Below are 24814 nucleotides of genomic sequence, written 5' to 3'. Positions count from 1 at the left end.
AGATGAAGTCCAGCAGCAGGTCGTCAACTGACTGACAACTCAGGGCTGCTGCCAGACGGCCAGCGTCGAGTGATTCGCGCTAGCCGTCCCGTAGCGAGGCCGTGCGTTTGGTTTGCCTTGGGTCGCAGCCCAGCCCGCCCCGCCGCCGCCGCCGCCGCCGCCGCCCGTCACGACATCATCCTGCGACCTGCGACGACTGCACACGCCCGCCGCGCATGGCCCCGCATGGCCGTCGCCACGCCAGCTCGTGAAACCCAGCGCGCGCCGTGGCTGGCCATCCCCTCGCGCGCCATCTCCGTGGTCGAGCACCCGGCCATCGTCAGGAACGTCGACAAGGGCATTGCCTCGCTGGGCGGGCCCGTCAAGCTGAGCAAGGTCCGCCGAACACGACGACGACGACTGCTGCTACCAAGCACCACGCTGACTTGTGGCCCAGGGCCTGCGTTCGAAACTGGAAACCACCGTCAACGCCGACGGCGACGACGAGCTCAAAAAACTCATTTCCGTCTCGCTGCGCCCCGACGACCCGTTTGCCAAGCGTCTGCTGTCCACGCCAGTGCGAACCAACAACGTGCTTCTCAAGGTGACAGTGCCCAAGCGGACCGGCCGCAAGCGGAGGCGCGGCTCTTCAGGGCCCTTTCTGCCCTTTCTGCCCCCGCACGCAATCGCTCCCAGCAGTAATGCACTCTGCGACGCCCACGCCTATGTCGACGCCCCAACCATCTACCGAAGTCTGCAGGACAATGCATCGACATACAAGGTCACCCTCGCCGGCGTCGTCGACGAGACTCACCGGTTCAGGAGTAAGCAGTCCACTGCCAACCAAGTGCAGTATCCATGGCTGACCACTCAGACATGCCCGACTTGCAGTACGCGGCCTCTCACAACCACACCATGCTCGGCCTGCGCAACCACATACTTCCCAGGCAATGTGAGACTACCCCAAAGCGTCCCTAGACACAGCTGATGCCTTTCCAGACGACCAGCTGAAAAAGTACCACATCAACACCGCGGCGGGCGCCGACTTGACCAAGAGTGTGGGCCCATCCGCAGAGTTTCTGCAGATGCCCATTGCATTCAATTACCGGTATGTGCAGGGCGGCACCCGTCCCACGCTTGCTAACGCCTCCTCAGATTCCAGCAAAACTCCAATGTCAAATACACCGACCAAGGCGTCGTCAACATCCAGAGGAGCCTGGCTTACAACACATACACCATTGTCAAGCCCACCGACGAGCATGTCCCCACCGGACCCAGACCGGGACTGCCTGCAGAGAGGGATCTCTCGCCTTACATGCAGTCGCTGATTGCCAACATCAGAGCCCTGCTTCTTCAAAGACCCATCGTCACCCGACAGCTCCTGTACAACAGGCTCGGATGGGACAAGCGCACCAAACTCCGACAGGCCGCCATATACTGTGGCTTCTTCTTCGAAAGTGGTCCATGGCGCGAGGCACTTGTACGGTGGGGAGTTGACCCTCGCAAGGACCCCGAGTACCGCAAATACCAAACAGTGTCTTTTCTGTCGTATATCAAGTCAGGCACATCAAAACACCGCGCAGTGTTTGATCAGCACGTCATGAAACTAGCAAAGATGTCCCCGGAAGAGCTGGAGTCTGAGCATACCTTTGACGGAGTCCATGTTTCGCAAACGGGAAACCTGTTCCAGTTTTGCGACATCACTGACCCGCTCATTTCCAAGATTTTGGCTACCAAAGACATCCGAACGACCTGTGCACCGACCTTTCAGGGCTGGTATCATGTCGGAACGTGGGCCAAAGCGACAGTGATCCTCAAGGATAAGATGAATGCAATCATCGGCGGCGAGAAGCCAGACGACTCGATATACCAGCGTATTATCGAATGGCCAGAGCTGTGGGATGACAAGGAAATGGCGGCCCAGTACAAAGCAGAGATTGACGATCGCCAGATTCGCCATGAAAAGAGAAGAGAGCATCAAGTCATGCACAACGTCCGCTGGGCTGCAAGAAACCCACGATACGCCTTTGAGAAGATGGAGACAGAGCATGATCAGCATGGGCACCCTGGCGAAGGAGAGGAGCCAGAGGAGGTTGATGTTCCTGAAGACATGACTGAAGACCCCGTCGTGGCCGACACAGTGTTAAACGCAGACATCGAGGCAGATGATAACGATGCGGGTGAGGATGGAGAGGGAGACGATGATGGTGAAGACGAAGACGAGATGCAAGACGACGAACAAGACGACGATTCATACGGGAGCTCAGAGGGGGAAAACGACAGCGACAGCCCTGTGATGTCTGTCCGGGCTGTCTCCGAAGGCCCAGCGCCATTTGGAGGATACTACAGAGTATAAAAGCCACGCACCATGATTTGTGACTTGATAAACAATCTGATTACAATCTCAACTCTGACAGCATTTCATCCTCTTCGTGTCTTGTGATAGACTTGTTTTACGGATTGAGTAATAGAGCGCAAAGTCTCACATGCGACTCAAGGAGAGCCGATCAAGAGTATGCAAACCGGGGCAAAGTTTGTATTTTGCGCTGGATTTTAAAATTACCTAGTTTCCTGTCTGTGCTTGACGTGCAGTGCGTGCACACGAGTGTAGTCTGCCTTCAGCCTTAGGAAAACGGCGACCCACTTTTCGGCGCTTGGCTTGGGTGCAACTCAGATCGCCTGAGCTTTCGTTTTCAGAACCTCCCGCGAAATCGCACCACCGACATCACCACTCGCCCACGTATCGCCGGCTTCGTACGCCCAGTAGCCTCCCATCACCCCCAAGTGCTATTCGCCAGCTAATTGAACCGCACCATGTCCTTTGTCCGCGCCGCGTCAAAGGTCAGCCGAGTGGGCGTGCGAGTCCCGGCCCACCGAGCAACCCCCGTTGCGTTGAACGCCCAGCGCACCTTCTCGCAGTCGGCTGTCCGAAAGAGCGACGCGCATGCCGAGGAGACCTTTGAGGAATTCACTGCCAGGTACGAGGAATCCGTGGAGGGGCTCGGGCGTCCGGGGAGGAATAGTGGGACCACAGACTGCGGACAGCCATTGAGCCGGATTGATTGCATCAGGAGCTACAGCGCTGACTCTTGTGTCTTGAATGCAGGTATGAGAAGGAATTCGAAAAGGTCAACGATGTCTTCGAGCTCCAGGTACGTTTGTTGTGCCCGGCATGCGGCCCGCACCGGTTTCGCCCGATGTGCACTGAGCCAGATGGTGGGCTGTTGTGCACCACAGCAATGCGCTAACATTCTCCAGCGAAACCTGAACAACTGCTTTGCCTACGATCTCGTCCCCTCTCCCGCAGTCATCACTGCCGCTCTCCGCGCCGCCAGGCGTGTCAACGACTTCCCCTCTGCTGTCCGAGTTTTTGAGGGTACGTTCTTCTCTGCACCCCACGCATGTGCATCTGGACATTTTGTGCAGAAGAAGAGCGTGGACATGTCAAAAAATGACGCAACCAGCGAGGCAGCTCTGGGCTAACATACGTCACAGGTATCAAGTTCAAGGTCGAGAACAAGGGTCAGTACGCCGAGTACCTCGAGGAGCTTGAGCCGATACGTGAGGAGCTCGGTATCCCCCTCAAGGAGACGCTGTATCCCGATGAGAAGTAGATGGTTCCAGGCTGATGTGCTCGCTATCTGATCATCTCCACCTTGACATCGAATACCTCGGAGCGACCCAATGTAAATGCCACATTTCAATTCCTTAACTAGATGAGAGACCAGAAGCGAGCGCAGCCTGTACAACTATGTGATGTATTGCAAATATGAATAGTAGTCAATGTGTGCTGAGGCGGGTTACGGTCATGGCGAAGCGTTAGCTAGACGCAGTAGGTAGACGGAAAGAGACTTCGAGTTCAATGGTCTCAATTGCCATGTGCCGTGTGCTTTGTAAACGTAGGGGCGTCCTGGTACACTGTATCTATTTTCGTTTACTGGCTGGTATGATTACTCGGTATGACGCCGCGCTGGTTTGAGAGCCATGGTCGTGAGTGCTCGTCTACTGAACTGGACATTTGAATATTGGCAATCCATTGTAATCAACACTTCCAAGGGTCGTGGGAAAGAAGACGATGACGGCGATACCTGTGTCTTGATCTGTTTATTCGCAAGCCGTTTGCTGGCTATGGACTGCTCTGACGCATGTTATCGGAGATTCACAAGCGCCGATAGCGCTAGGCCTTGACTGGAATAGTGGCAGGGGCCAATGCGGCCCAATCAGACGCCAGCAGCCCACGGAACTTGCCGGTTCAGAGTCCAGGGCATTTCCGCATCTGCAGTCGGTCGTCAGTTTGAGTGCTCTGCAGAGCTCCAGACGCGACCAATACCAGCACCTGCTGGACGCGCCCTCCACCCCCACCACCAGTCCTCATTTCTCCATAACGATTGTAATGATCACTCAGGGCTTCTCGCCTATCCCTTCCTTTTCAACCTTTTAATATTACCCATTGCAACCACCTACCGGCGTTCCAGTCACACCACTGGGCTGTCACCAACGTAAATGCGCCTGCCTTCTCTCACATCGGTCGCGCGACGCACTGGATAGCTACCACACGACATAGCGCAGCCTGAACGGGTTGCAAGCAGGGGGGACGAGCAGCTGCTAGCTGCAACCACCATCGTCATGGCGTCTCACAACTTCGAGGCCATGGCCTCCAAACTGGATGACCCCAACTCTGGTACAGGGCGCTCTACACCCGAGACGCACGATCGCACATGGTCGCGCACATCATCCAAAGCGAACAGAAGCTGACTGCCGCAGATCTCAGGGCCAAGGGTACGCAGGCAATCGAGATACGGGACAACATTGAGAGCTACTGTCAAGGGCAGCAGTACAGCGCATTCCTCAACCACCTCGTCCCCGTCTTCCTCAAGATACTCGATGGAAGCCCGGTCTTCATATCAACGTCGCCCGAACAGGTGAGCGCTCAGCTCTCAGCAACAGGGCAGCCTTCTGACTCAAAGACAGCGGATACGGAACTGCATCCTCGAAATTCTGCACCGACTGCCGATGAACCCGGCCGAGGCGATCGAACCACATGCGGCCAAAATTGTCGACAAGCTGATGAGCTTGGTCAAGTTGGAGAATGAGGACAACGCCGTCTTGTGTATGAAAACCATCATGGACTTTCAGCGCCACCAGACCAAGGTGCTGGCAGACCGCGTCCAGCCATTCCTGGACCTGATCCAAGAGATGTTTGAGACAATGGAGCAGGCAGTACACGACACATTCGATACCAGCGGACCTGCGTCAGCCTCGCAGGGCGTCCCATCGACACCGAACAACCACCAGTTCTCGCAATCTCCTCGGCCCAGTTCACCGGCAACCGCCCTTAACTCTGGCCCTGCAGGCGACCTTGGATCCGAACACCTACCCACACGCATGCTCCTGAAGGGAATGCAGTCGTTCAAGGTTCTCGCAGAGTGCCCGATTATTGTGGTATCGCTATTCCAGGCCTACAGGAACTGTGTGAACAAGAACGTGAAACTTTTTGTTCCGCTCATTAAGAATGTGCTTTTGCTCCAGGCGAAGCCGCAAGAGAAGGCGCATGAAGAGGCCAAGGCTCAGGGCAAGATATTCACCGGTGTCAGCAAGGAGATTCGGAATCGCGCGGCATTTGGTGACTTTATCACAGCCCAAGTTAAGACGATGAGCTTTCTGGCCTATCTCCTTCGGGTGTACGCAAACCAGCTGAACGACTTCCTACCAACTCTGCCGGATATTGTCGTTCGCTTGCTCAAAGATTGTCCACGGGAAAAATCAGGTGCACGTAAGGAGCTACTGGTTGCTATACGACACATCATCAACTTCAACTTTCGCAAGATCTTCTTGAAGAAAATCGACGAGCTCCTGGACGAAAGGACCCTCATTGGGGATGGCCTCACTGTATACGAAACCATGCGTCCACTTGCGTACAGTATGCTTGCAGATCTCATCCACCATTTGCGAGACTCGCTCTCGAAGGAGCAAATTCGCCGGACAGTCGAGGTATACACGAAGAACTTACATGACAGCTTTCCAGGAACCAGTTTCCAGACCATGAGTGCGAAACTCCTTCTGAACATGGCAGAGTGCATCGCAAAGCTGGAGCCGAAGGAGGACGCTCGGTACTTCCTGATCATGATTCTCAATGCCATTGGGGACAAGTTTGCTGCAATGAATCGCCAGTATCACAATGCCGTCAAGCTTTCAGCACAATACAGCCAACCATCAATCGATGCGACAGACGAGAACCACATGGCTGTTCAAGACAGTCCGCCAGACTGGGATGAGATTGACATTTTTAACGCAACACCGATCAAGACATCAAACCCACGAGACCGGAGTTCTGACCCAATTGCTGACAATAAATTCCTGTTCAAGAACTTACTACATGGACTCAAGAACCTCTTCTATCAACTTCGAGCGTGTAACCCAGCCAAGATAAAAGAAGAGATTGACCCAGCCAATGCCTCAGCCAATTGGCATGAGGTATCATTCGGTTACAATGCCGAAGAGGTGGAAGTTCTCATCAAGCTTTTCCGTGAAGGTGCAAAGGTGTTCCGTTATTACGGCACAGACAAGGCTCCCGAGGGCCAAGGACTGTCACCAGGAGATTTCATGGGCAACCAACATATGATGTCGAGCGGCAAGGAAGAGAAGGACCTACTGGAGACGTTTGCAACCGTCTTCCACCACATTGACCCGGCCACATTCCACGAAGTGTTTTCATCCGAGATACCCCATTTGTACGATATGATGTTCGATCACCCCGCATTACTCCACGTTCCCCAGTTCCTTCTCGCGTCCGAGGCCACATCCCCCAGCTTTTCGGGAATGCTGCTGCAGTTTCTCATGGACCGGATCGAAGAGGTTGGCACTGCAGATGTTAAAAAGTCATCCATTATGCTTCGCCTCTTCAAGCTGTCGTTTATGGCAGTTACTCTCTTTTCCGCTCAAAACGAGCAAGTCCTCCTGCCGCACGTCAGCAAGATCATCACCAAGTCGATTCAGCTGTCGACAACTGCCGAGGAGCCCATGAACTACTTTTTGCTACTTAGATCACTTTTCAGGAGCATTGGTGGTGGTAGGTTTGAGCACCTGTATAAGGAGATTCTTCCACTTCTGGAGATGTTACTGGACGTTCTCAACAACCTTTTGTTGACAGCACGCAAACCCGCCGAAAGGGACTTGTTTGTTGAACTTTCCTTGACAGTGCCGGCAAGGTTGAGCAACCTTTTGCCACACCTCAGTTACCTCATGAGACCGCTGGTCGTTGCCTTGCGAGCTGGATCTGATCTTGTAGGACAAGGACTTCGAACTCTGGAGCTTTGCGTGGATAATCTCACCGCAGACTACTTGGACCCTATAATGGCGCCCGTCATCGACGAACTGATGGCTGCTTTGTGGGAGCATCTGAAGCCAAATCCGTACAGCCACTTCCATGCCCACACTACAATGCGCATCCTTGGCAAACTAGGTGGCCGCAACCGCAAGTTCATCACAGGGCCGCCAGAGCTGAACTTCAAGCCGTATTCGGACGACCAAGCATCTGTTGATATACGTTTGATTGGATCCACCAAAGACCGCGCCTTTCCTGCGGCAATTGGAATCGACACTGCAATTGCAAAGCTTCACGAGATTCCCAAGACACCCGCAGCGAAGAAGTCCGACACGTTCCACAAGCAACAGGCTCTCCGCCTCATCACAGCACACACAAAGCTGCTGGTCGGCTTCGATAGCTTGCCCGAGGATTTTGCGCAACTGGTCCGCCTGCAAGCTAATGACTTGTGTGCTAAGAAGTTCGATGCCGGATATGATATTTTGACTGCGTCTGAGCGCGAGAAGTCAATCACCAAGAAGAGCATGGAACAAGAGACCTTGAAGAAGCTGCTCAAGGCTTGTATCTTTGCTGTGTCTATACCCGAGCTGAAGACCGACGCTGAGGCTTTAGTGAGCAACCTGGCAAAACATTTCACGCTTCTACAGCTCGCAACCCAGTTTGCAATACTCAAGCACAAGACCAAGCCGTTTGATGTGCATTCGGGCGAAGGACCTGTTGTGATCGAAACAGACGTCATTTCAGAAGCGATTGGCGAATCTCTTGCGTCAGAGCATGCTGCTGTGCGCGACGCTGCTGAGCAAGCCATCATAACCATGCGAGATGCCACAAAGGCTATTTTTGGGAATGACGGCGCACTCGACAAGTTCGTCTTCTTCACTGAGCTTTCGAGCACCTTCTGCCACAACTGCCATGCGGATGACTGGTTCATGAAGTCTGGTGGAACTCGGGGTATTGAGATCATGATCAAGCAGCTGGGGCTTCCTCTGACTTGGCTCGTTCCCCGTCACTTCGAGCTTGTCCGGGCTTTGAACTTTGTGATGAAGGACATGCCCATCGATCTCGACTCGAAGACACGCATACAAGCGGAAGGACTCATCCAGGACCTCATTCGGCGATGTCATAAAAAGATCAAGAAGGAAGATTTTGACAAGGGCAACAACATCACGCTGAGACTGTGTCAGCAGCTTGTGGGTGATTTGTCGCACATGAACAAGAATGTGCGAGAAGCGACACAAAAGGCTTTCCAGGTGCTATCCGATGTTACCGAGTTGAGTGTGAGCGACCTCATCACACCCGTCAAAGACAGACTTATCCTGCCCATCTGGACTAAGCCACTCCGAGCGTTGCCTTTCAGCATTCAGATCGCCTACATCGACGCCATCACCTTCTGTTTGAAACTCAAGAACAACATCCTTGAGTTCAATGAGCAGTTGACGAGGTTGCTGATGGAGTCCCTTGCACTGGCAGATGCGGAAGACGAGCATCTTGCAAGCAAGCCCTTTGAGCAAAGGAATGCAGATCACATCGTCAGCCTGCGAGTGGCCTGTATTCGTCTTCTCTCCACTGCCCAGAGCTTCCCCGAGTTCAGCACGACACCGCCAAACCAGACCTTCCTCCGAATCATCGCCGTCTTCTTCAAGTGTCTCTACTCCAAGTCCCCCGAGGTTATTGAGGCAGCCAACATTGGTCTCTCGGGCGTCATCTCAGCAACAAACAAGCTACCCAAGGATGTTCTACAAAGCGGGCTCCGTCCCATTTTGGTTAATCTCCAGGACCCACGAAAACTCTCCGTGGAAAACCTTGATGGCCTGGCGCGTTTGTTGAAGCTTCTCACCAACTACTTCAAGGTTGAGATTGGAACCCGCCTTCTCGATCACCTTAAGAGCATCGCCGATCAGAACAGTCTCCAGAAGATCTCGTTTACCATGATTGAACAAAACCCAAAGATGAAGATTGTGACTGGCATCTTCAACATCTTCCATCTGTTGCCTCCGGCGGCGGCTACTTTCCTCAAGCAAATTATTGAAAAGGTCATCGAGTTGGAAACTGCGCTCAGGAGGACTCATTACAGCCCATTCAGAGAGCCTTTGATCAAGTACCTCTGCATGTATCCAAAGGAAGCCTGGGATCACTTTGCTCCCAATTTGAAGGACCACACCCAAGGACGCTTCTTTGCCCAGCTCCTCGTAAACCCAGCTAGCGAGGCTCTCCGCAAGCAAGTCACAGAAGATGTTCCCGGCTTCTTGAGCGCCATCAGCCCTGAGGGTACCGAGAAGGAGAAATGCCAGGCTCAGCTCAACGGCATTCACATTGCATATGCTCTATGCCAATGTGAGGAAACCAGCAAGTGGCTTGTTTCGGATGCAGACCTACGAAAAGGCCTCTTCGAAGCGGCCCGATCATTGGAGAAGAAGCTCAGGGCAAACAGCCTAGACGCAGACTTGCGCTTGGCAACTGAACAGGCTGGTGACCAGATCATGATCATCTTCACCACATACCTGAAGCATGAGCCGAGCAGCTTGGACTTTTTCTTTGAGCTTGTCGATGCTGTTACATCTGAGGAATTGAAGGCTTCACCAAGGTTGTTCGATTTCATCTACGAACAGATCATCTCCAGTGAGTCTGTGGACTATTGGAAGACAATTGTGAACAAGTGTATCGACCTTTACACATCTCGCAACTCTTCGCAGAAGACCAAGACTTTCATCTTCCGGAACATTGTCAACCCCATCTTTGCCATGGATGTGAAGCGCAACTGGGAAATCTTGTTTGATCAAAAGACCAAGGGTACCAAGTTCATGGACAAGGCCATGACGGAAGCTATCCACAGCCGGCTATGGAAGCCACAATCCACGCTTGAGCTGTCCGAGGACACTGCCCAGCTTGGTGTAGACCACTCACGGATGGAGCTTCTTCAACTCACCACACTCCTTCTGAAGCACTACCCTGGTATGATACAAGATGCCCGCAAAGACGTCATCAAGTTTGCCTGGAACTACATCAAGCTTGAAGACATCATCAACAAGTACGCTGCTTACGTGCTCATTGCGTTCTTCATTGCTGCATTCGACACGCCTGTGAAGATTGCCGTGCAGGTCTATCAGGCACTCCTCAAGGCACATCAAAATGAGGGCCGCTCACTTGTGATGCAAGCACTGGAGCTCATGGCTCCTGTCCTGAAGAAGCGGATGCCGGCAGTGCCTGGAGCGGACTCCAAGATGCCTCGCTGGATTCAGTTCCCCCGCAAGATCCTTTCGGAGGAGAGCTCCAATCTACAGCAGTTGATGAGCATCTTCAACTTTTTGGTGCGGCATCCAGATCTTTTCTACGAGGGTAGAGAGCATCTGTCACCCATCATCATCACTGCGCTGTCCAAGATTGCACAACCTCCTAACCCATCGACCGACGCAAAGAAGCTGGCATTGAACTTGATCAGCCTCATCAGGACCTGGGAGGAACGCACAGCAAGTGAGAGCACTGGCTCATCGGATCGGTCATCAGAGTCCCCGCAAGCTATTAAGAGGCGTGCAGATGGATCTGCCGTGGTCCCAGCCTCCTCACCAAAGGGTTTTGTTGCAGGAGCTGGAATCCGGATGATGCTCATCAAGTACCTCATACAGTTCGTCGCGTACCTGCCAGAGCGCTTTCCCGTCGCTTCGCCGAAATCCAAGGAGACTGCCATGGTCGCCCCTAACGCTCCACAGCCTGCTGAAATCTGCAGGAAGGCTGTGCAGCTATTGCACGACTTACTCTCACCACGACTATGGAGCGACCTGGATCTCGACCTCATGCTTACCAAGAAGATTGAGGAGATTCTTCTGACGGAAATGAAGCAGGAAGACAAAGCCGAGGTTTTCACCACACGTATGATCAACACGCTCCAGATTGTCAAGGTCATCGTCAATGTCAAGCCTGACGACTGGGTGCTGCAACGCATCCCCCAGTTCCAAAAGATCCTGGACAAGCCCATTCGATCTGAGAACCCCGATGTACAAGCAAGCCTCCACGCGACGGATGAATCTGAGGATGGTGCCATGAAACTGAAGCCTATTCTCAAGCGCATACTCGAGGTGATGCCTGAGCCTGTTACAGATGACGAAGGTAACATTGAAGAATCGGCCTCGACCGAATTCGTCAACTTCCTTGGTACAATCGCAACCGAGGCACTCTCGAACAGCTCTTACGTTAGCGCCATAAACATCCTCTGGACCTTGTGCCAGAAACGGCCCGAGGAGATTGACCAGCACATCCCAGCAGTCATGAAGGCATTTCAGGGCAAGATGGCTAAAGATCACCTCGCGAGTAACAGTGGCGTTCCGGGACAGCCTGTACCGCCCGCCATGCGCCCTGAAGGTGCCAACCCTCCTACCGATCCTCGCGAAATCGAGATTCAAACAGATCTTGTGCTCAAGACTGTCGACATCTTAGCTGCCCGGATGAACGAACTTGGGGAGAACCGACGGCCGTACCTTAGTGTCCTTGCATCTCTTGTCGAGCGATCGCAGACTAACTCGGTCTGTATGAAGGTGCTGGATCTTGTTGAAGAGTGGATCTTCCGCTCTACTGAGCCTGTGCCAACACTTAAGGAGAAGACTGCAGTGCTCAGCAAGATGTTACTTTTTGAACACCGGCCTGACACATCACTCCTAACCCGCTTCTTAGATCTCGTCATCCGCATCTACGAGGACCCCAAGATTACCAGGAGCGAACTCACTGTGCGTATGGAACATGCTTTCTTGATTGGCACGCGCGCACAGGATGTCGAAATGCGCAACAGATACATGGCCATCTTCGACAAGAGCTTGAGTCGTACTGCGGCCAGTCGTCTAAGCTACGTGCTAGCTTCTCAGAACTGGGACACACTTTCTGACAGCTACTGGCTGAGTCAGGTCATTCACCTCATGTTCGGCTCAGTTGAGATGAATATGCCAGCGCAGCTTCATTCCGAGGACTTTCGCCTCATGCAGCCCAGCATGCTATTCGGGACTTATGCTCGAGACCCTAGGATTGGAGATGTCATGGTTGATGATGAGTTGGAGAACCTCGTCAACAGCCATCGCCGCTTCTGCAATCAGCTCGTCGATGTCAAGATCAAGGATATCTTTGAGCCACTCGGGCATTTGCAACACACTGATAGCAACCTAGCACACGAAATCTGGGTGGCTTTCTTCCCGCTAGCATGGACTGCACTCACCAAGGACGACCAGAGCGACCTCGAGAAGGGCATGGCTGCTTTGCTTACGAAGGACTACCACTCGCGTCAGCTGGACAAGCGCCCCAACTGTGTCGCAACCATGCTCGATGCCATCGTTCACTCTCGACCACGGGTCAAGTTCCCGCCTCATATCATGAAGTACTTGGCTCAGACGTACAATGCCTGGTACACTGCTGCTGTGTACATGGAAGATTCCGCCATTTCACCTGTCGTTGATGTTGAGAAGCTACGCGAGAGCAACCTGGATGCTTTGCTGGAGATCTACAGTGGACTGCAAGAAGACGACCTCTTCTACGGCACATGGCGTCGTCGCTGTCAATTCATTGAAAGCAATGCTGCTCTTTCGTACGAGCAGTGTGGCATTTGGGACAAGGCGCAGCAAATGTACGAGGCTGCGCAGATCAAGGCACGAACGTCTGTTCTTCCCTTCAGTACCGGCGAGTACATGCTCTGGGAGGATCACTGGGTCATCTGCGCGCAAAAGTTGCAACAGTGGGAGATTCTGAGTGACTTTGCTAAGCACGAGAATTTCAACGATCTTTACCTGGAGTCGACCTGGCGGGTCTTTGATGCCTGGCAGAATGCCGAGACACGCGAACAGCTTGATGCGACTATCAAGGCTGTCAGTGACGCGCCGACACCGCGAAGAGTCTTTTTCCAGACTTTCATGTCACTGCTCAAACTCCACAACAAGCAGGAGTCGCAGCCAGAGTTTCACCGACTTTGCGATGAGTCTATCCAGCTTTCTATTCGGAAATGGCACCAGCTTCCACGACGCATCACGCAAGCGCACATCCCGCTCCTGCAGCACTTCCAGCAGCTGGTTGAGTTGCACGATGCTAGTGTCATCTGCCAGAGCCTTGCTCAGACCACTCAAGTCAATCTGGATGTCAAATCACAAGAGCTTAAGCTGCTCCTCAGCACCTGGCGCGATCGCCTGCCAAATTTCTGGGACGATATCAATGCATGGCAGGATCTCGTCACTTGGCGTCAACACATCTTCCAGCTCATTAATGGTGTCTACCTGAACCTGTTGCCTCCCAACCAGAACAATGCCAGCGGCAACTCCTTTGCATACCGAGGCTACCACGAGACTGCATGGATCATCAACCGCTTTGCACATGTGGCTCGTAAACACAACCTGCCCGAAGTTTGCATCAACCAGCTGGGACGCATCTACACTCTTCCTAATATTGAGATCCAAGAAGCATTCCTGAAATTGCGCGAACAGGCAAAGTGCCACTACCAGATCAAGGCTGATCTCAATAGCGGTCTGGATGTGATTAACAACACCAATCTTAACTATTTTGGTCCAAATCAGAAGGCAGAGTTCTACACTCTCAAGGGCATGTTCCTGGCCAAGTTGGGGCAGAAGAATGAAGCCGGCGAGGCTTTTGGAACCGCGCTGTACTTTGACATTAAGCTGCCAAAGGCATGGGCAGAGTGGGGACGTTACAACGACATGCTGTTCAAGGAGGAGCCGCAAAACCTGGAGAGGGCCGAGGCAGCGCTCAGCTGCTACCTGGAAGCTGCCAGTCAGTTCAAGAATGCCAAGTCGAGGAAGCTGCTTGGGCGTGTCTTGTGGCTGCTCAGCTTGGACAACCCGGAGCGGAAATTGGCGGAGAAGTTTGAAGAGTTCAAGGGCGATACGCCAGCGTGGTACTGGATTACCTACATTCCGCAGCTGTTGAACAGTCTCTCGCGACAGGAAGCGCCTATTGCGAGGTCCATTCTCGGAAAACTGGCCAAGACGTACCCACAGGCGCTGTACTGCCATCTCCGAACGACACGAGAGGATATGGCCGTGCTCAAGAAGACGCACGAGGCAAAGGAAGCTAAGGAAAAGGCGGCGAAGGCGAAGCAGCAACAGGCTCAAGCCTCACCAGCCGTGAAGCAGGGTTCACCTGAAACGCAAGCTGGTTCCGGTGCCGCCAACCAGCCAGCGAACGCAGGCGCCGACACCAAGCCTGCTGCGAATGGAGCAACCAACGGTGCAGTTAAGACGGAGGGTGCAGCCCAAGGCAGTCCGAAGGGCAATGGCGTACCTGCCGCGGCCGATGCTCCTCCAGCACCAAAGAAGCCATGGGACCACGTGGAAGAGATCAGTGCCATTCTCAAGACGGCATTCCCTCTACTTGCACTATCCATGGAGACGATGCTCGACCAGATTCAGAAGAACTTCAAGTGTCCGCCTGACGAAGATGCTTACCGACTTATCGTGGCCTTGCTCAATGATGGCCTTTCTTATGTTGGTCGTCAGCCCAATCTCTATGCGAGAGAAATCAAACTGCCAGCATCGACCGAGGCTAACATCACGCGTTTCGCTGAGTCTGTTCTGCCACCACACATTCGTAAAGCTTTTGAGAAGGACTTTGTCACTAACAAGCCAACCATGTACGAATACATCCAGAAACTGCGTACATGGCGGAATCGCTTTGAAGAAAGGCTCGATCGCAGGAAGCTCACGGTGCCACTTGAGCAGTACACGCATCAGCTTAGCGAGTTCCGCTTCCTCAAGTTTGACGATGTCGAAGTGCCTGGACAGTATCTGCAACATCGAGACAAGAACTCCGACTTTGTGCGCATCGAGCGCTTCCTTCCTGATGTGGAGCTGGTGCGTGGCATCGGTATCTGTCATCGCCGTCTCAGGATTCGCGGCCATGATGGAAGCATTCATCCTTTTGCCATTCAATTCCCTGCTGCTAGGAGCTCACGGCGTGAAGAGCGCATCTTGCAATTGTTCCGTATCTTTAACGGCATCTTGGCAAAGCGCAAAGAGAGCCGTAGGAGGAACCTGCAGTTCCACCTTCCACTTATGATCCCGATTACGCCTAGTGTGCGCATGGTACAGGATGATGCGTCGTACATCAATATGCATGGCATTTATGAGGACTATTGCCGTAAGAATGGCATCAATAAAGATGAGCCCGTACTCTTTAGTATCGAGAAGCTTAGAGCTCTCCAGCCCGTAAGTTCTGACAATGATTCTCTGGACTACCAACAGTTACTAATGCAGCTGCAACAGAAAAACATCGATCACGCTAATAGCATCCGCCTCGAGACTTTTGCTGCTGTCCAAGAAAAATATGTGCCTCCGACAGTCATCCAGGACTACTTCCGCGCCACCTTCCCCACTTTTGATGACTTCTGGCTCTTCCGCCGTACCTTCAGTTACCAGCTGGCCGCTCTCACTTTCATGACCTATGTCATGCACATGAACACGCGTTTCCCGCAGAAGATTAGCGTGTCTCGATCCAGCGGCCGTATCTGGGGCTCTGAATTGATTCCCAGCATGGCGGTCGGCAAGCCAATTCTCCACAACTCGGAGCCCGTGCCTTTCCGTCTGACGCCCAACCTGCAAACCATAATGGGCCCGCTCAATCTCGAAGGCATCTTCGCACCCAGTGTCATGACGGTGGCTCGATGCTTGATTGAACCCGAGGGCGAGTTGGAGATGCAGCTTAGTATCTTCATGCGCGATGAGATGAACCACTGGTTCACAAGTCAACACAAAGCAGCCCAGTTGACACCCGAAGTCCTCAGGGAGAGTGTGCAGAACAACAGCGATCTGATTGTCAAGAGAGCTAGCGCGATCGGCAGTCTGCCGACTGGAGCCAATCTGCCGGCGAACCAAACTGTGGTCGATCTTGTTGCCGTAGCGGTGCACCCGGCTAAACTGAGTCAGTGCGACCCGCTTTGGATGGCGTACTTGTAAGCAGGAGTACATGGGTTGCGACATGGGGTTACGGTGTTTTGGGGGTGTGTTGGATTGGATTATACATGTATTCTTGGGTGGTTGGTTTGACCATTTCTATCCAGCGTTGACGTTTGGGTCAATGGAGTGTGGAATGGTGACATACCGTGTATCTGTGTTTTTTCTCTTCTTCTTTCGTTTCTAGCAATGGCGCTCTCGGAGGGTGAGGGAAAAGGAAAGCGCAGTTGATTCAACGTGTTTTTTTTTCATTCCTATGGGGTTTTCCTTTGGACAACGTTGTGATGGGGGTCTGTTTTTATATTCTTGTGTCAGGAATTGACTCGCACTTTTTTTTGGTATGCAATGCGATGAAGTGGCTGAATGTGTTTTTAAGGTACTCTTTTGGAGGGAGTGTTTATGGGTATACTTGGGTTCAATTGGAATGAGAGATATAACAATTCAAGGTTATGACTATGTGGCGTGGCGTTGGGTAGAAGCAAATTCATTGTTATTTTCATTTTGTGAGGGGTGGATGGCAAGATCGTGTCGCAACGCAGGGTGGATGTGGGATGGGACTTGAATAGTTAATCAGCGGTATGTACTGGTTTGATCAGATAATGACTATGAGGAAAGCCCTCTGTCTCTTCTCAGATTGTTTAACCTCATCGGATAGCAGATGATGCGAATACTCTACAAGTCTTTTGTGTATACAAAGTAACTGCCGGGCCTGCGCGCTGACATATACTATTCCATGCCTAGTACGTAATCAGTAGAATGCTGATTACTCGTACCTTTTCGGTTGCAGTAGCCTAATGGTATAGAGCTGAGCTTCTGACAGCAACGCCGCAATACGTTTCTCGATGAGGAAAAAGAAAGGCAATAGCTAAGATCTTGATTGGCACTTGCACGTTTGCATGAGACAGGATGGATTTCAGGACAGGGTTTCTCAAAATAGGCTCTAGTAACTATCTTGGTATAATCTCGGGAGGCTCGATATCGGCATTCTATGTACGCGCTTGTCAGATTAGGTCGTTGTCAGATAGTATTATCGTGCGTACTACGTACAGGATTAGTACAGTACATTAGTGATTACATATGTCATTCGGGCCGACCCCGTCCATTTCATCATTACAAGGCTTGCAGAATTACGTAGCGATCAGAGTGGGCCTTGGATCGAGCTAGCACATGACTCGATGCCCCTTTTTTTTACCTCAGTCCTACATGTTGTGAATGCTAAAACCTAAAACAGAACTTATACTTACATTTGGATATACAGGCGGCTATTATAAGTGACTTGTTAGCGCAACAACTGAACTGCAGACTTGACGAGCACATCTATATTGCTCCAGTTTACAAACCGAGTATACCTAGGCAAAGGCGACTGAAGCCAGACCTGGAGATGTTGTTTCACCGCTATTGTACGTAGAAAAAAAACGCAGATTTACGTTGCTAACGGCGGTACTAATAAACACCAAGACTTGGATTCTGAGGCACCACGTATATCTGTGGGCTAGGAAAACATTAGGCAGACTCGTCAGCGTGTTGTCTAAATCCTCCGCTTAATCCACATTCGCTACCCTATAAGACAGTATTGCAGATAAATAGGGTTGCCAGGCCTCTTTACTGAATTTTTTTTTAGCGTACACTAAAGTCTATAACTGTTCTCCTTCTTTCACTCATATACCTATACAACTTCCACTATTACCCCGTTATACATACGCGAATTGCCACTTGTATCAAAGTAGGTTCTGTCTTTTCTCTGTTTCAGCATGCAGATAGGTTAATGGCTATATGCAGAACAAAGCTTTGTTGTTCAACCTTTGTAGATGCAATTTTTTTTCTTTTCCCACTTTTTTCTAGGAGGGGGATACTTGATTTTTCCATTTACGTGAAAAAAGATGAAATGATACTAAGTATACTGGTATATTTTGCTCTGACATGCCAGATTAACGTCGCAATGCATGCAGCGTTACTTACTAGATTTCGAGTCTTCTAAAGAGGTGAACAGTACTTTGATCTGATCAATCCTGCCGCAATCCTGCTTCACTTGTTGGTCTGGACAGCTTCGGCCACTATTGCAAGAACCAACTTGGAAATAAGCAGACATTCTAAGAGAATATGTTTTGCTATATTATTGAACATCAGCGCGCTTACATAAATGTGAAGTATGTCATGTCTCTGCACAGACGTCGCTTAACATTTCCTTTTCGGGATGTAACGAAGCGCGATGGACACGGGTAGTGGTGTGTTGCGACGATCGGATGTCTGTGCGTACGAGATTTAGTTACTTATTAGGTAGTTTGCTGACATGGGGGGTGTCCTGCTGCGAAGAAGATAGCTGGAGGTATAACGTATTCATTACATGTATTAAGAAAAGGATTTGAGAGAATTATAGGAGCTAATCAAGCCAGTAGGTATAACATTGATACGGGAAAAGAAACAATCGTATTACTGGATTTTGGCATTTAAGCCAAAAGCCCAAGCGGGCAGAGCCGCACCGTCATTCCTTCTACACTGGCGCCACACGCGGAATCCCTCGAATACCATCCTGGGCAGATGCTGCGGCGCAGGTCTGTTTTCAGGCCTAGCCGCAAGACAGTGTCTGGCGAGCTGCACAAGCTGCAAGGAACCCGTGTACTGGCGGCCCAGCACCAGCTCGCTGTGGATAGCGTCCGAGGGGACGTGGGTCATCCTGGCTAGACAGTGCAGGACGACGCCGATGCCGAAGACGTCGCTTTGCGCACAGAAGGTTTCTTCGGGTGGCTCGAAGCGCGGGTCGCCTTGGCCGAGCAGGTCCTTGTGGCGCGAATAGAGATCCGTGGGTGAAACAACACAGCCAAAGTCGCCTAGCACAATAGATGGATACACCGTGAGAGCGTCGGCGGCCATAGGGTTAGTCCACGTCATAAAGACGTTGCCGGGCTTGATGTCGCGGTGGAGAAACGGGATCCAGCTGGGGCTCTGCTGTACGCTTCGCCCCTGGATGGCGCGCTGCCGTGTGCCGGCGTAGTCCTGGCCTGTTGCGAGAAAACACACGGCGAGTGCGAGGTCCCAGAATACGCGCCACAGAAAGCCCTCGTCCTGGAGACGTGTGCTGCGTGCGTTGTAGCGGAGGATCAGGGCGTCGAGGCTGCCCAGCTCGCAGTGCTGCATGTAGATGGAGGCATAGGGCCCGCTGACGTGGTATTTGAAGATGTGGACGAGGTGTGGATGGCTCTGGCATAGCAGCATGGCTTGGATTTCGCGCCTGGCGTAGCCTGAAGTGACGATGCGCTTTTCAATGTACACTTTGTTGGTGGCTAGGTGCTTGCTGAGGTATATGCCGGCATTTTGAGTGCCGTTGTCGCCGCCATGAGTTAGCTTCTTGATGGTCTGGAATTCTTTACAGCGGTGGTTCGCAGACATGGCGGGTTAGCTGTATAGCTATTTGATATATCATGCCTTTGGGAACTTCCGCTTGTAAGGCATGGCGAGTGCGGCTTGTTTTGAGGCTGTGGCGACATGGTGTGTTGTTCATGGTAGCTGGCACGTTGCGACGCAGCGTTTGTGAGAAGCGTGAATGAAACTATGTTCCAATCCGATCAAACGCTCGTCTCTCGAGTTGAATTCGGCCCCCGATTCAATGTTAGCCGCAAGCAGCTCACTGACGTCATCTCACATGGCGTCCAAGCATATGTACATAAGCCTCTAGCCCAGTGCTAGGCAAATCGGGTAATGTACCAGGTTGGCCCGTACCTAGCGCGATGCAAAAGGTGCAATCTACATCTGCCGTGCCGGGTCCAGCAATATCACAACTGGGGTAAACGTGCGCCCGATTGCGGGGTCTCAAACACTAAACCCGTTCAGCATCAGCCTCGGATCCCGACCACGGCACCAAATGCATCTCATGGCAGATGTTGGAAGTGGGGACTCCGTCGGTAGATATCGAGCACATATATAAGTAAGCGTGGGGGAAGCTATCTGTAACGTCTTCAGTTTCACCGCGCCTTTTGTTAGTCTCCTGGTAGCAACATATAACTAGTTGCTGTTCTCTTACACGCCATGAGATTTCTATATCCCATTGCTACCGCCCTCGCTGCGCTCACCCAGCTCACCATGGCCGCCCAGGAGCCCACGCCGCCGAATCTGACCTTTGTCTACAGCATGGAGGCGGAGCTGGCCAATGCTATTCCCATCAAAAACATTCCCGATGGAAAAGACCGCCAGATTATCCCCATTACCGGAGGCTGGTTCAAGGGCCCACGAGTTTCTGGTGAGTAAAAACCAGTGGCATATTAGCCATCCACTTCATGCCAAGAGAGAGAAGATTTTGCCGTAGACACAGCTCTTCATGATTCTGGACGCCACGCTTCTGCACACCAGGCGCTAACATCGCTCAGGCAAGATCCTCAACATTGGCGCCGACTGGCTTTTGGTCGACAGCCAAGGCAAAGGCCGTCCGGATACCCGATATGTTCTCCAGACGGACCAGGGCGAAATCATCTACGTGCGAACCGAGGGAGTGCCGCCAAAGATCGCAAATGGGCCCAACATGCTGAGGGCCAAGTTTGAGACGAGCACAAACAGCTCCGTCGCCTGGATGAACAACATCGCAGCTGTAGCCGTGCTGAGGGTAAAGAACCCCAATGCCGTCTTGATTGACATGTGGGAGGTACGTTTATGCTTTGATTGAAAGGAAATGAGCATCTGAAAGCTAATTGAATACAGGCGTCGCCGGCTCAGTAGGATTTGCATGGTCGGGTGAAATGTATATATGCAATACAATCTAAATATTGATTAGCGCCTGAATGCAAGAAAAAAAAGTTACATTGAGCGTTGTATACATGTACCACAAAGTATGCACGTGTAGAGAGCGAGCGGCAGTGGCGTTTTGTGGCTTGTAGCCGAAAATCCGAGATTGGCTCTGTGTGAAATTAGCGCGGGCTTAGCGTCCCGACTTCGCTCTCTACACTGCACCAAACTTCTGCGGCTGTACTGTGTTATTCGTCTAGTACCACATCTTACATTTCACATCTCACTAATACCATTATCATCCAAGTGTGTAAAGAGAAAAGGGGAAGAAGAAAAAAAGGCAGAATGGAATCACCATGGCACCTCCTCCCAGCAGACCTAATCGAGTTGCAAATCGGACAAATCGACCTCCTGCTCGCCATGTACCCGGACGAAACCATGATCGAAGAGGACTCAAAAGGCGTGCTTGACATACTCCGCGACGTCACCACCACTAGCGACACAGAGAAAGCCGAAGCCGTGGTTAAATCCACACCGAGTATCTCCGTGCTGCTCGACCTTCCGATCTCGCTAGAAGGAGAAGATGAGGAAGAGATGGATTCATCACGCAATCCCGCCGCCAAAAGACTGCTACGAATGGACCTCGGCATCCCCTTTGCATACCAGGGCAACTCGACACCACTGGATGCGCCGAATGTCAAAGTGCGAGTGCAGCAGCCGAACTGGATGAGCAAGGCAGCAACAGCGCAGCTCACATCCTGCAACAACAACAACAACAACTCCTCCTCAGACGCGGACGCAGATTCAGATCTCCTCAGCACCATCGACAGTATCCGGGAAAAAGCCCGCGCCCACCTCTCCAGCACCCTCAAACAAGAACACGACACACACAACGCCAACGGAAACCAGCAAAAACAGCAGTTAGTAAGAGTATTCTTCTACTTCCCCTCCATCAGCACGCGCTCCAAGCGCACAGACCTGATAACGCTGGCACCCGTCTACCGTCTCACTGGCTTCCTCTTCGCGGGGAAACCAGGGTTACTCTGTGTCGAGGGGACATCGACTGATATCGATGCGTATATGCGGTATATCAAGACGGAGAGCTGGGGCGATATCCCTGCACATCATAAGAAGGTTAGTGAGCGGTATCGCGAGGAGTGTGGTGGTGGTAGTGGTGGTAGTGCGGGTGGAGGCCGCGTGTTTGAGGATATGCGCGAGATTACCGATGTGGTGGGGGAGAGGCGCGGGACGAGGGCGAATAGAGGCGATATGAAGGCTGTGGAGGAGTGGCTTGTTGAGAGGGGGCTTGGCGAGGCGTTTGCAAAGGTATTGATGTAGTGTGGTGGTGGGTGGTGGATCATGGTATGTAGAGCTTGTGAGGTGCATGTTGACGTGAAACTTAGGCATGTTTGAAACATTGCAATGTGTGGTAGTTATCGGCTAGTTTGTTTGAAATGGTTGTGTTGTACGATTTTTTTTGTATTCGTCTCTAAAATGTACCGATACATCGTTACTTGTGTATATCCTGGAAATGGCCATGACGCATGACTCCCAAACGAAAGAGAGAGAGAGAGAGAGAGAAAGGAAATCTAGCACAGGCCAGTCAAAACGGCCATACCAGCAGTATGATCTACACCCGCAATCGCGCTGCCCTCATCTTGCAGCAACTTGTCGATGCGAACCTTGTTCTTGATTCTCCAGAATGCTTGCGCTCCTTCGACAAACCTCCGGCTAATGTCCTCGACCTCGTCTGCTGGACAAGCAGCAAAGCATAGTCTGAAGCACTTGAAGCTGTCTTTTTCCCGAATCTCGTCACTGGTTGCAAACATGCTGCCAGGAGCCACAAGACAGAGGAAAGGCTTGGTTGTCCAGAGCACCCAGAGGGCACGGGATAGGCGGGTGGGTGCAACTTGTCTGCAGAGCGGGTGCGAGGAAAAGTCGAAGCGAACCCATACAAACATGCCGCCAAGTGGGCGGACAAATGTGTACATCGGCGTCTTCTCGACAACCGCCCAATCGTCTCCTTCAGTAATGTCGACAAGACTCTGGCGGCGACCAGCCTTGACCACCTCTTTCCCGGCATCAAGGGTATCACACATCTTCTGCATGCGTCGCTCGTAGTTGCCTCTCAAGCCTTCAAGCCAGCGCACCCAGCCGTCGACTTTCCAGCCGCTTCCGTCTGCCGCGCCACCCTTGCCAGCGTCTTTTGATGACTGTGGACCCATGAGCAGTTCTGCAATCATCGACTGCACGAAACCAGACGGCTGCTGAGTCGAAGTCTCTGTAATGCGCAGGAGGCGCTCAATGAGGGCAGGCTGTGCGGTAATCCAGCCAAGGCGGCATCCTGGAGCGACCGTCTTGGAGAAAGTGTCGAGGCGTACTACGCGACCCTGGTAGTCAACGCTGAGATATGAGGGAATCAGGCTGTCCAAGAACTCGAAACCTGACGACTTCTTGGGCTTTGGGGGCGTGGAACCGCTAGGCAGCGACGAGGGGTACTGGAGGTACCAATATGGGTCATCTTCTACAATGACAATATCGTACTTTACGCAAAGCGCATAAATGTCGGTGCGCCGCTGCACAGACAGGGTGCCTGACGTGGGGTTCTGACCAATGGTCACCGTGTACATGATGTGGGGTCGGCGTCCCTTTGTCAAATCCCAGTTATCCAGGACATCCTGCAGACCGCCTGGTCCGGATACCCTCATGCCCTCGTCGTCAATGGCAACGGGTACAATGTTGAAACCTCGTGGCTTGGCAGTCTGGATGGCGTTCATGTAGGCGTATTTTTCGCATAGCAAGCCTGGTCGCTCATGGAGCGGGTCGTGTTCTGCTGCCCACTCGTCGCTGAGGGCGGTCAGGGTCTTGGAAAAGCCATCGGTGGAGCCACATGTCAAGAGGATCTCGGGGCCGTCCTTGTATGGAACAAACGGGTGTAGGTTTTCACGTGTGAACTGGCGAATGAACTGATACAGAGCCGGGTAGCCCTGGGCCTGGCCATACTGCAGTGCCGACTTGAGATCGATCATGCGCAGAGGATCCTGCACATTCGAGTCCTTGGGCACCACCAAACGCGACGAAGGTGGCGCCTTGCGCTTACGTGGCGAGGCCCATGGTAATCGCCAGGACGGGGGGTCGTCGGGAGGGGGGTCGAGGGGCTTGTTTGGGGAGGGCTGCCATCGGTCCGGGCGGGCGACTTTGGCCTCAAGGGTGTCGTATGGAAAGTAGTGGTCGTCGGGCAGACCTGGCACATGTTAGCTGCTGCGGGCTGGCATGACGCTTGTTTGCACGTACCTCCAGCTAATTGAGCAATGCCGGGAATGCTAAAGTATTTGTAGAAGTCTTTGATGGACGAAGCTTGTCGGGCTTTTGTGCTGCGTGACAGCAAATGGGCGAGACTGACGGGTTCGGGCAAAGAGGTAGGGTCTTCTGGGGATTGCGCCATGGCGGGCAGCAAGCTAGTAGCAGCAGCAGCAGCAGCAGTAACAGTAGCAGTAGTCAGCCTTGGTATACGTCTCGAAGAGGCCCAAGGCGACAATGGCAGTCAGAGGAAGACTAGAGGAGAGCAGAAGGATGGAGTCGCGTTGCCGCCCGTGGAATGGTCCGAGGTCCCGATAAGGGACTGATTAGAAATGGTGACGGGACGGGCTTAAGAGTGACCTCAGCACAGGTCGAGGCGGGCAGCTGCATGGATGCGTGTCGCAGCTAGACCGCAACGGGCCAGCCGTGGGCGTTGTCACTGTAAGGTAGCCTGGCGCATACCATGGCATACCATGGCCGTCAAGCTGCCACGACATGCATGGGACGAATCCACGCAACACGTCTGAATGCTGTCGCATCAACAAGTCGCACCGGCCCGCCCTCTGCT

At 52.5% G+C, this 24814-nt stretch overlaps 7 protein-coding genes across 7 annotated transcripts; 5 read left to right on the top strand and 2 right to left on the bottom strand.

Annotated features, from left to right (window-relative positions):
* The first annotated feature begins 153 nt into the window (after positions 1-153).
* Positions 154-2342, top strand: SETTUDRAFT_164446 (uncharacterized protein). The gene is made up of 5 exons (XM_008030384.1): positions 154-375; positions 437-803; positions 854-931; positions 979-1087; positions 1135-2342. Exons 1-5 carry the CDS (start codon positions 226-228, stop codon positions 2333-2335), a joined length of 1905 nt encoding a protein of 634 aa, XP_008028575.1. The 5' UTR covers positions 154-225; the 3' UTR covers positions 2336-2342.
* Positions 2343-2698: 356 nt separating this feature from the next.
* Positions 2699-3842, top strand: SETTUDRAFT_164445 (uncharacterized protein). The gene is made up of 4 exons (XM_008030383.1): positions 2699-2957; positions 3086-3131; positions 3238-3355; positions 3475-3842. The coding sequence occupies exons 1-4, from the start codon at positions 2794-2796 to the stop codon at positions 3591-3593; spliced, it is 447 nt and encodes a 148-aa protein (XP_008028574.1). The 5' UTR covers positions 2699-2793; the 3' UTR covers positions 3594-3842.
* A 763-nt stretch (positions 3843-4605) lies between these two features.
* Positions 4606-16559, top strand: SETTUDRAFT_139106 (uncharacterized protein; the record flags this gene model as incomplete). Its single annotated transcript, XM_008030382.1, has 5 exons — positions 4606-4660; positions 4744-4901; positions 4951-13671; positions 13720-15489; positions 15547-16559. The coding sequence occupies 5 exons, from the start codon at positions 4606-4608 to the stop codon at positions 16234-16236; spliced, it is 11394 nt and encodes a 3797-aa protein (XP_008028573.1). The 3' UTR covers positions 16237-16559.
* Positions 16560-18663: 2104 nt separating this feature from the next.
* SETTUDRAFT_21574 (uncharacterized protein) lies at positions 18664-19620 on the bottom strand (the record flags this gene model as incomplete). Its single annotated transcript, XM_008029844.1, has 1 exon — positions 18664-19620. The coding sequence occupies one exon, from the start codon at positions 19618-19620 to the stop codon at positions 18664-18666; it is 957 nt and encodes a 318-aa protein (XP_008028035.1).
* Positions 19621-20310: 690 nt separating this feature from the next.
* SETTUDRAFT_21573 (uncharacterized protein) lies at positions 20311-20940 on the top strand (the record flags this gene model as incomplete). The annotated part of the gene is made up of 3 exons (XM_008029843.1): positions 20311-20467; positions 20595-20866; positions 20923-20940. 3 exons carry the CDS (start codon positions 20311-20313, stop codon positions 20938-20940), a joined length of 447 nt encoding a protein of 148 aa, XP_008028034.1.
* Positions 20941-21291: 351 nt separating this feature from the next.
* On the top strand, positions 21292-22284 carry SETTUDRAFT_92906 (uncharacterized protein; the record flags this gene model as incomplete). The annotated part of the gene is made up of 2 exons (XM_008030381.1): positions 21292-22111; positions 22139-22284. The coding sequence occupies 2 exons, from the start codon at positions 21292-21294 to the stop codon at positions 22282-22284; spliced, it is 966 nt and encodes a 321-aa protein (XP_008028572.1).
* A 141-nt stretch (positions 22285-22425) lies between these two features.
* Positions 22426-24758, bottom strand: SETTUDRAFT_119314 (uncharacterized protein). Its single transcript, XM_008030380.1, has 2 exons — positions 24241-24758; positions 22426-24190 (listed from the first exon to the last, which is right to left on the bottom strand). Exons 1-2 carry the CDS (start codon positions 24389-24391, stop codon positions 22536-22538), a joined length of 1806 nt encoding a protein of 601 aa, XP_008028571.1. The 5' UTR covers positions 24392-24758; the 3' UTR covers positions 22426-22535.
* Between the last annotated feature and the right edge of the window lie 56 nt (positions 24759-24814).

This window comes from Exserohilum turcica (genome assembly GCF_000359705.1).
Source record: "Exserohilum turcica Et28A unplaced genomic scaffold SETTUscaffold_4, whole genome shotgun sequence".
Classification (NCBI taxonomy): domain Eukaryota; kingdom Fungi; phylum Ascomycota; class Dothideomycetes; order Pleosporales; family Pleosporaceae; genus Exserohilum; species Exserohilum turcicum.
Note: the sequence above shows the minus strand (reverse complement) of the source record. Positions and strands in the feature narration are given on the sequence as shown.

What these genes read in the sequence shown, in the direction of transcription:
- SETTUDRAFT_164446 (XM_008030384.1), top strand. Translation starts at nt 226, where the DNA reads ATGGCCGTCGCCACGCCAGCTCGTGAAACCCAGCGCGCGCCGTGGCTG. An exon ending in GGCCCGTCAAGCTGAGCAAG is followed by an intron (nt 376 to 436) that starts GTCCGCCGAACA and finishes CTTGTGGCCCAG; the next exon opens with GGCCTGCGTTCGAAACTGGA. An exon ending in CCACATACTTCCCAGGCAAT is followed by an intron (nt 932 to 978) that starts GTGAGACTACCC and finishes ATGCCTTTCCAG; the next exon opens with ACGACCAGCTGAAAAAGTAC.
- SETTUDRAFT_164445 (XM_008030383.1), top strand. Translation starts at nt 2,794, where the DNA reads ATGTCCTTTGTCCGCGCCGCGTCAAAGGTCAGCCGAGTGGGCGTGCGA. An exon ending in ACGATGTCTTCGAGCTCCAG is followed by an intron (nt 3,132 to 3,237) that starts GTACGTTTGTTG and finishes AACATTCTCCAG; the next exon opens with CGAAACCTGAACAACTGCTT. An exon ending in TGCTGTCCGAGTTTTTGAGG is followed by an intron (nt 3,356 to 3,474) that starts GTACGTTCTTCT and finishes CATACGTCACAG; the next exon opens with GTATCAAGTTCAAGGTCGAG.
- SETTUDRAFT_119314 (XM_008030380.1), bottom strand. Translation starts at nt 24,391, where the DNA reads ATGGCGCAATCCCCAGAAGACCCTACCTCTTTGCCCGAACCCGTCAGT. An exon ending in CATTGCTCAATTAGCTGGAG is followed by an intron (nt 24,191 to 24,240) that starts GTACGTGCAAAC and finishes AACATGTGCCAG; the next exon opens with GTCTGCCCGACGACCACTAC.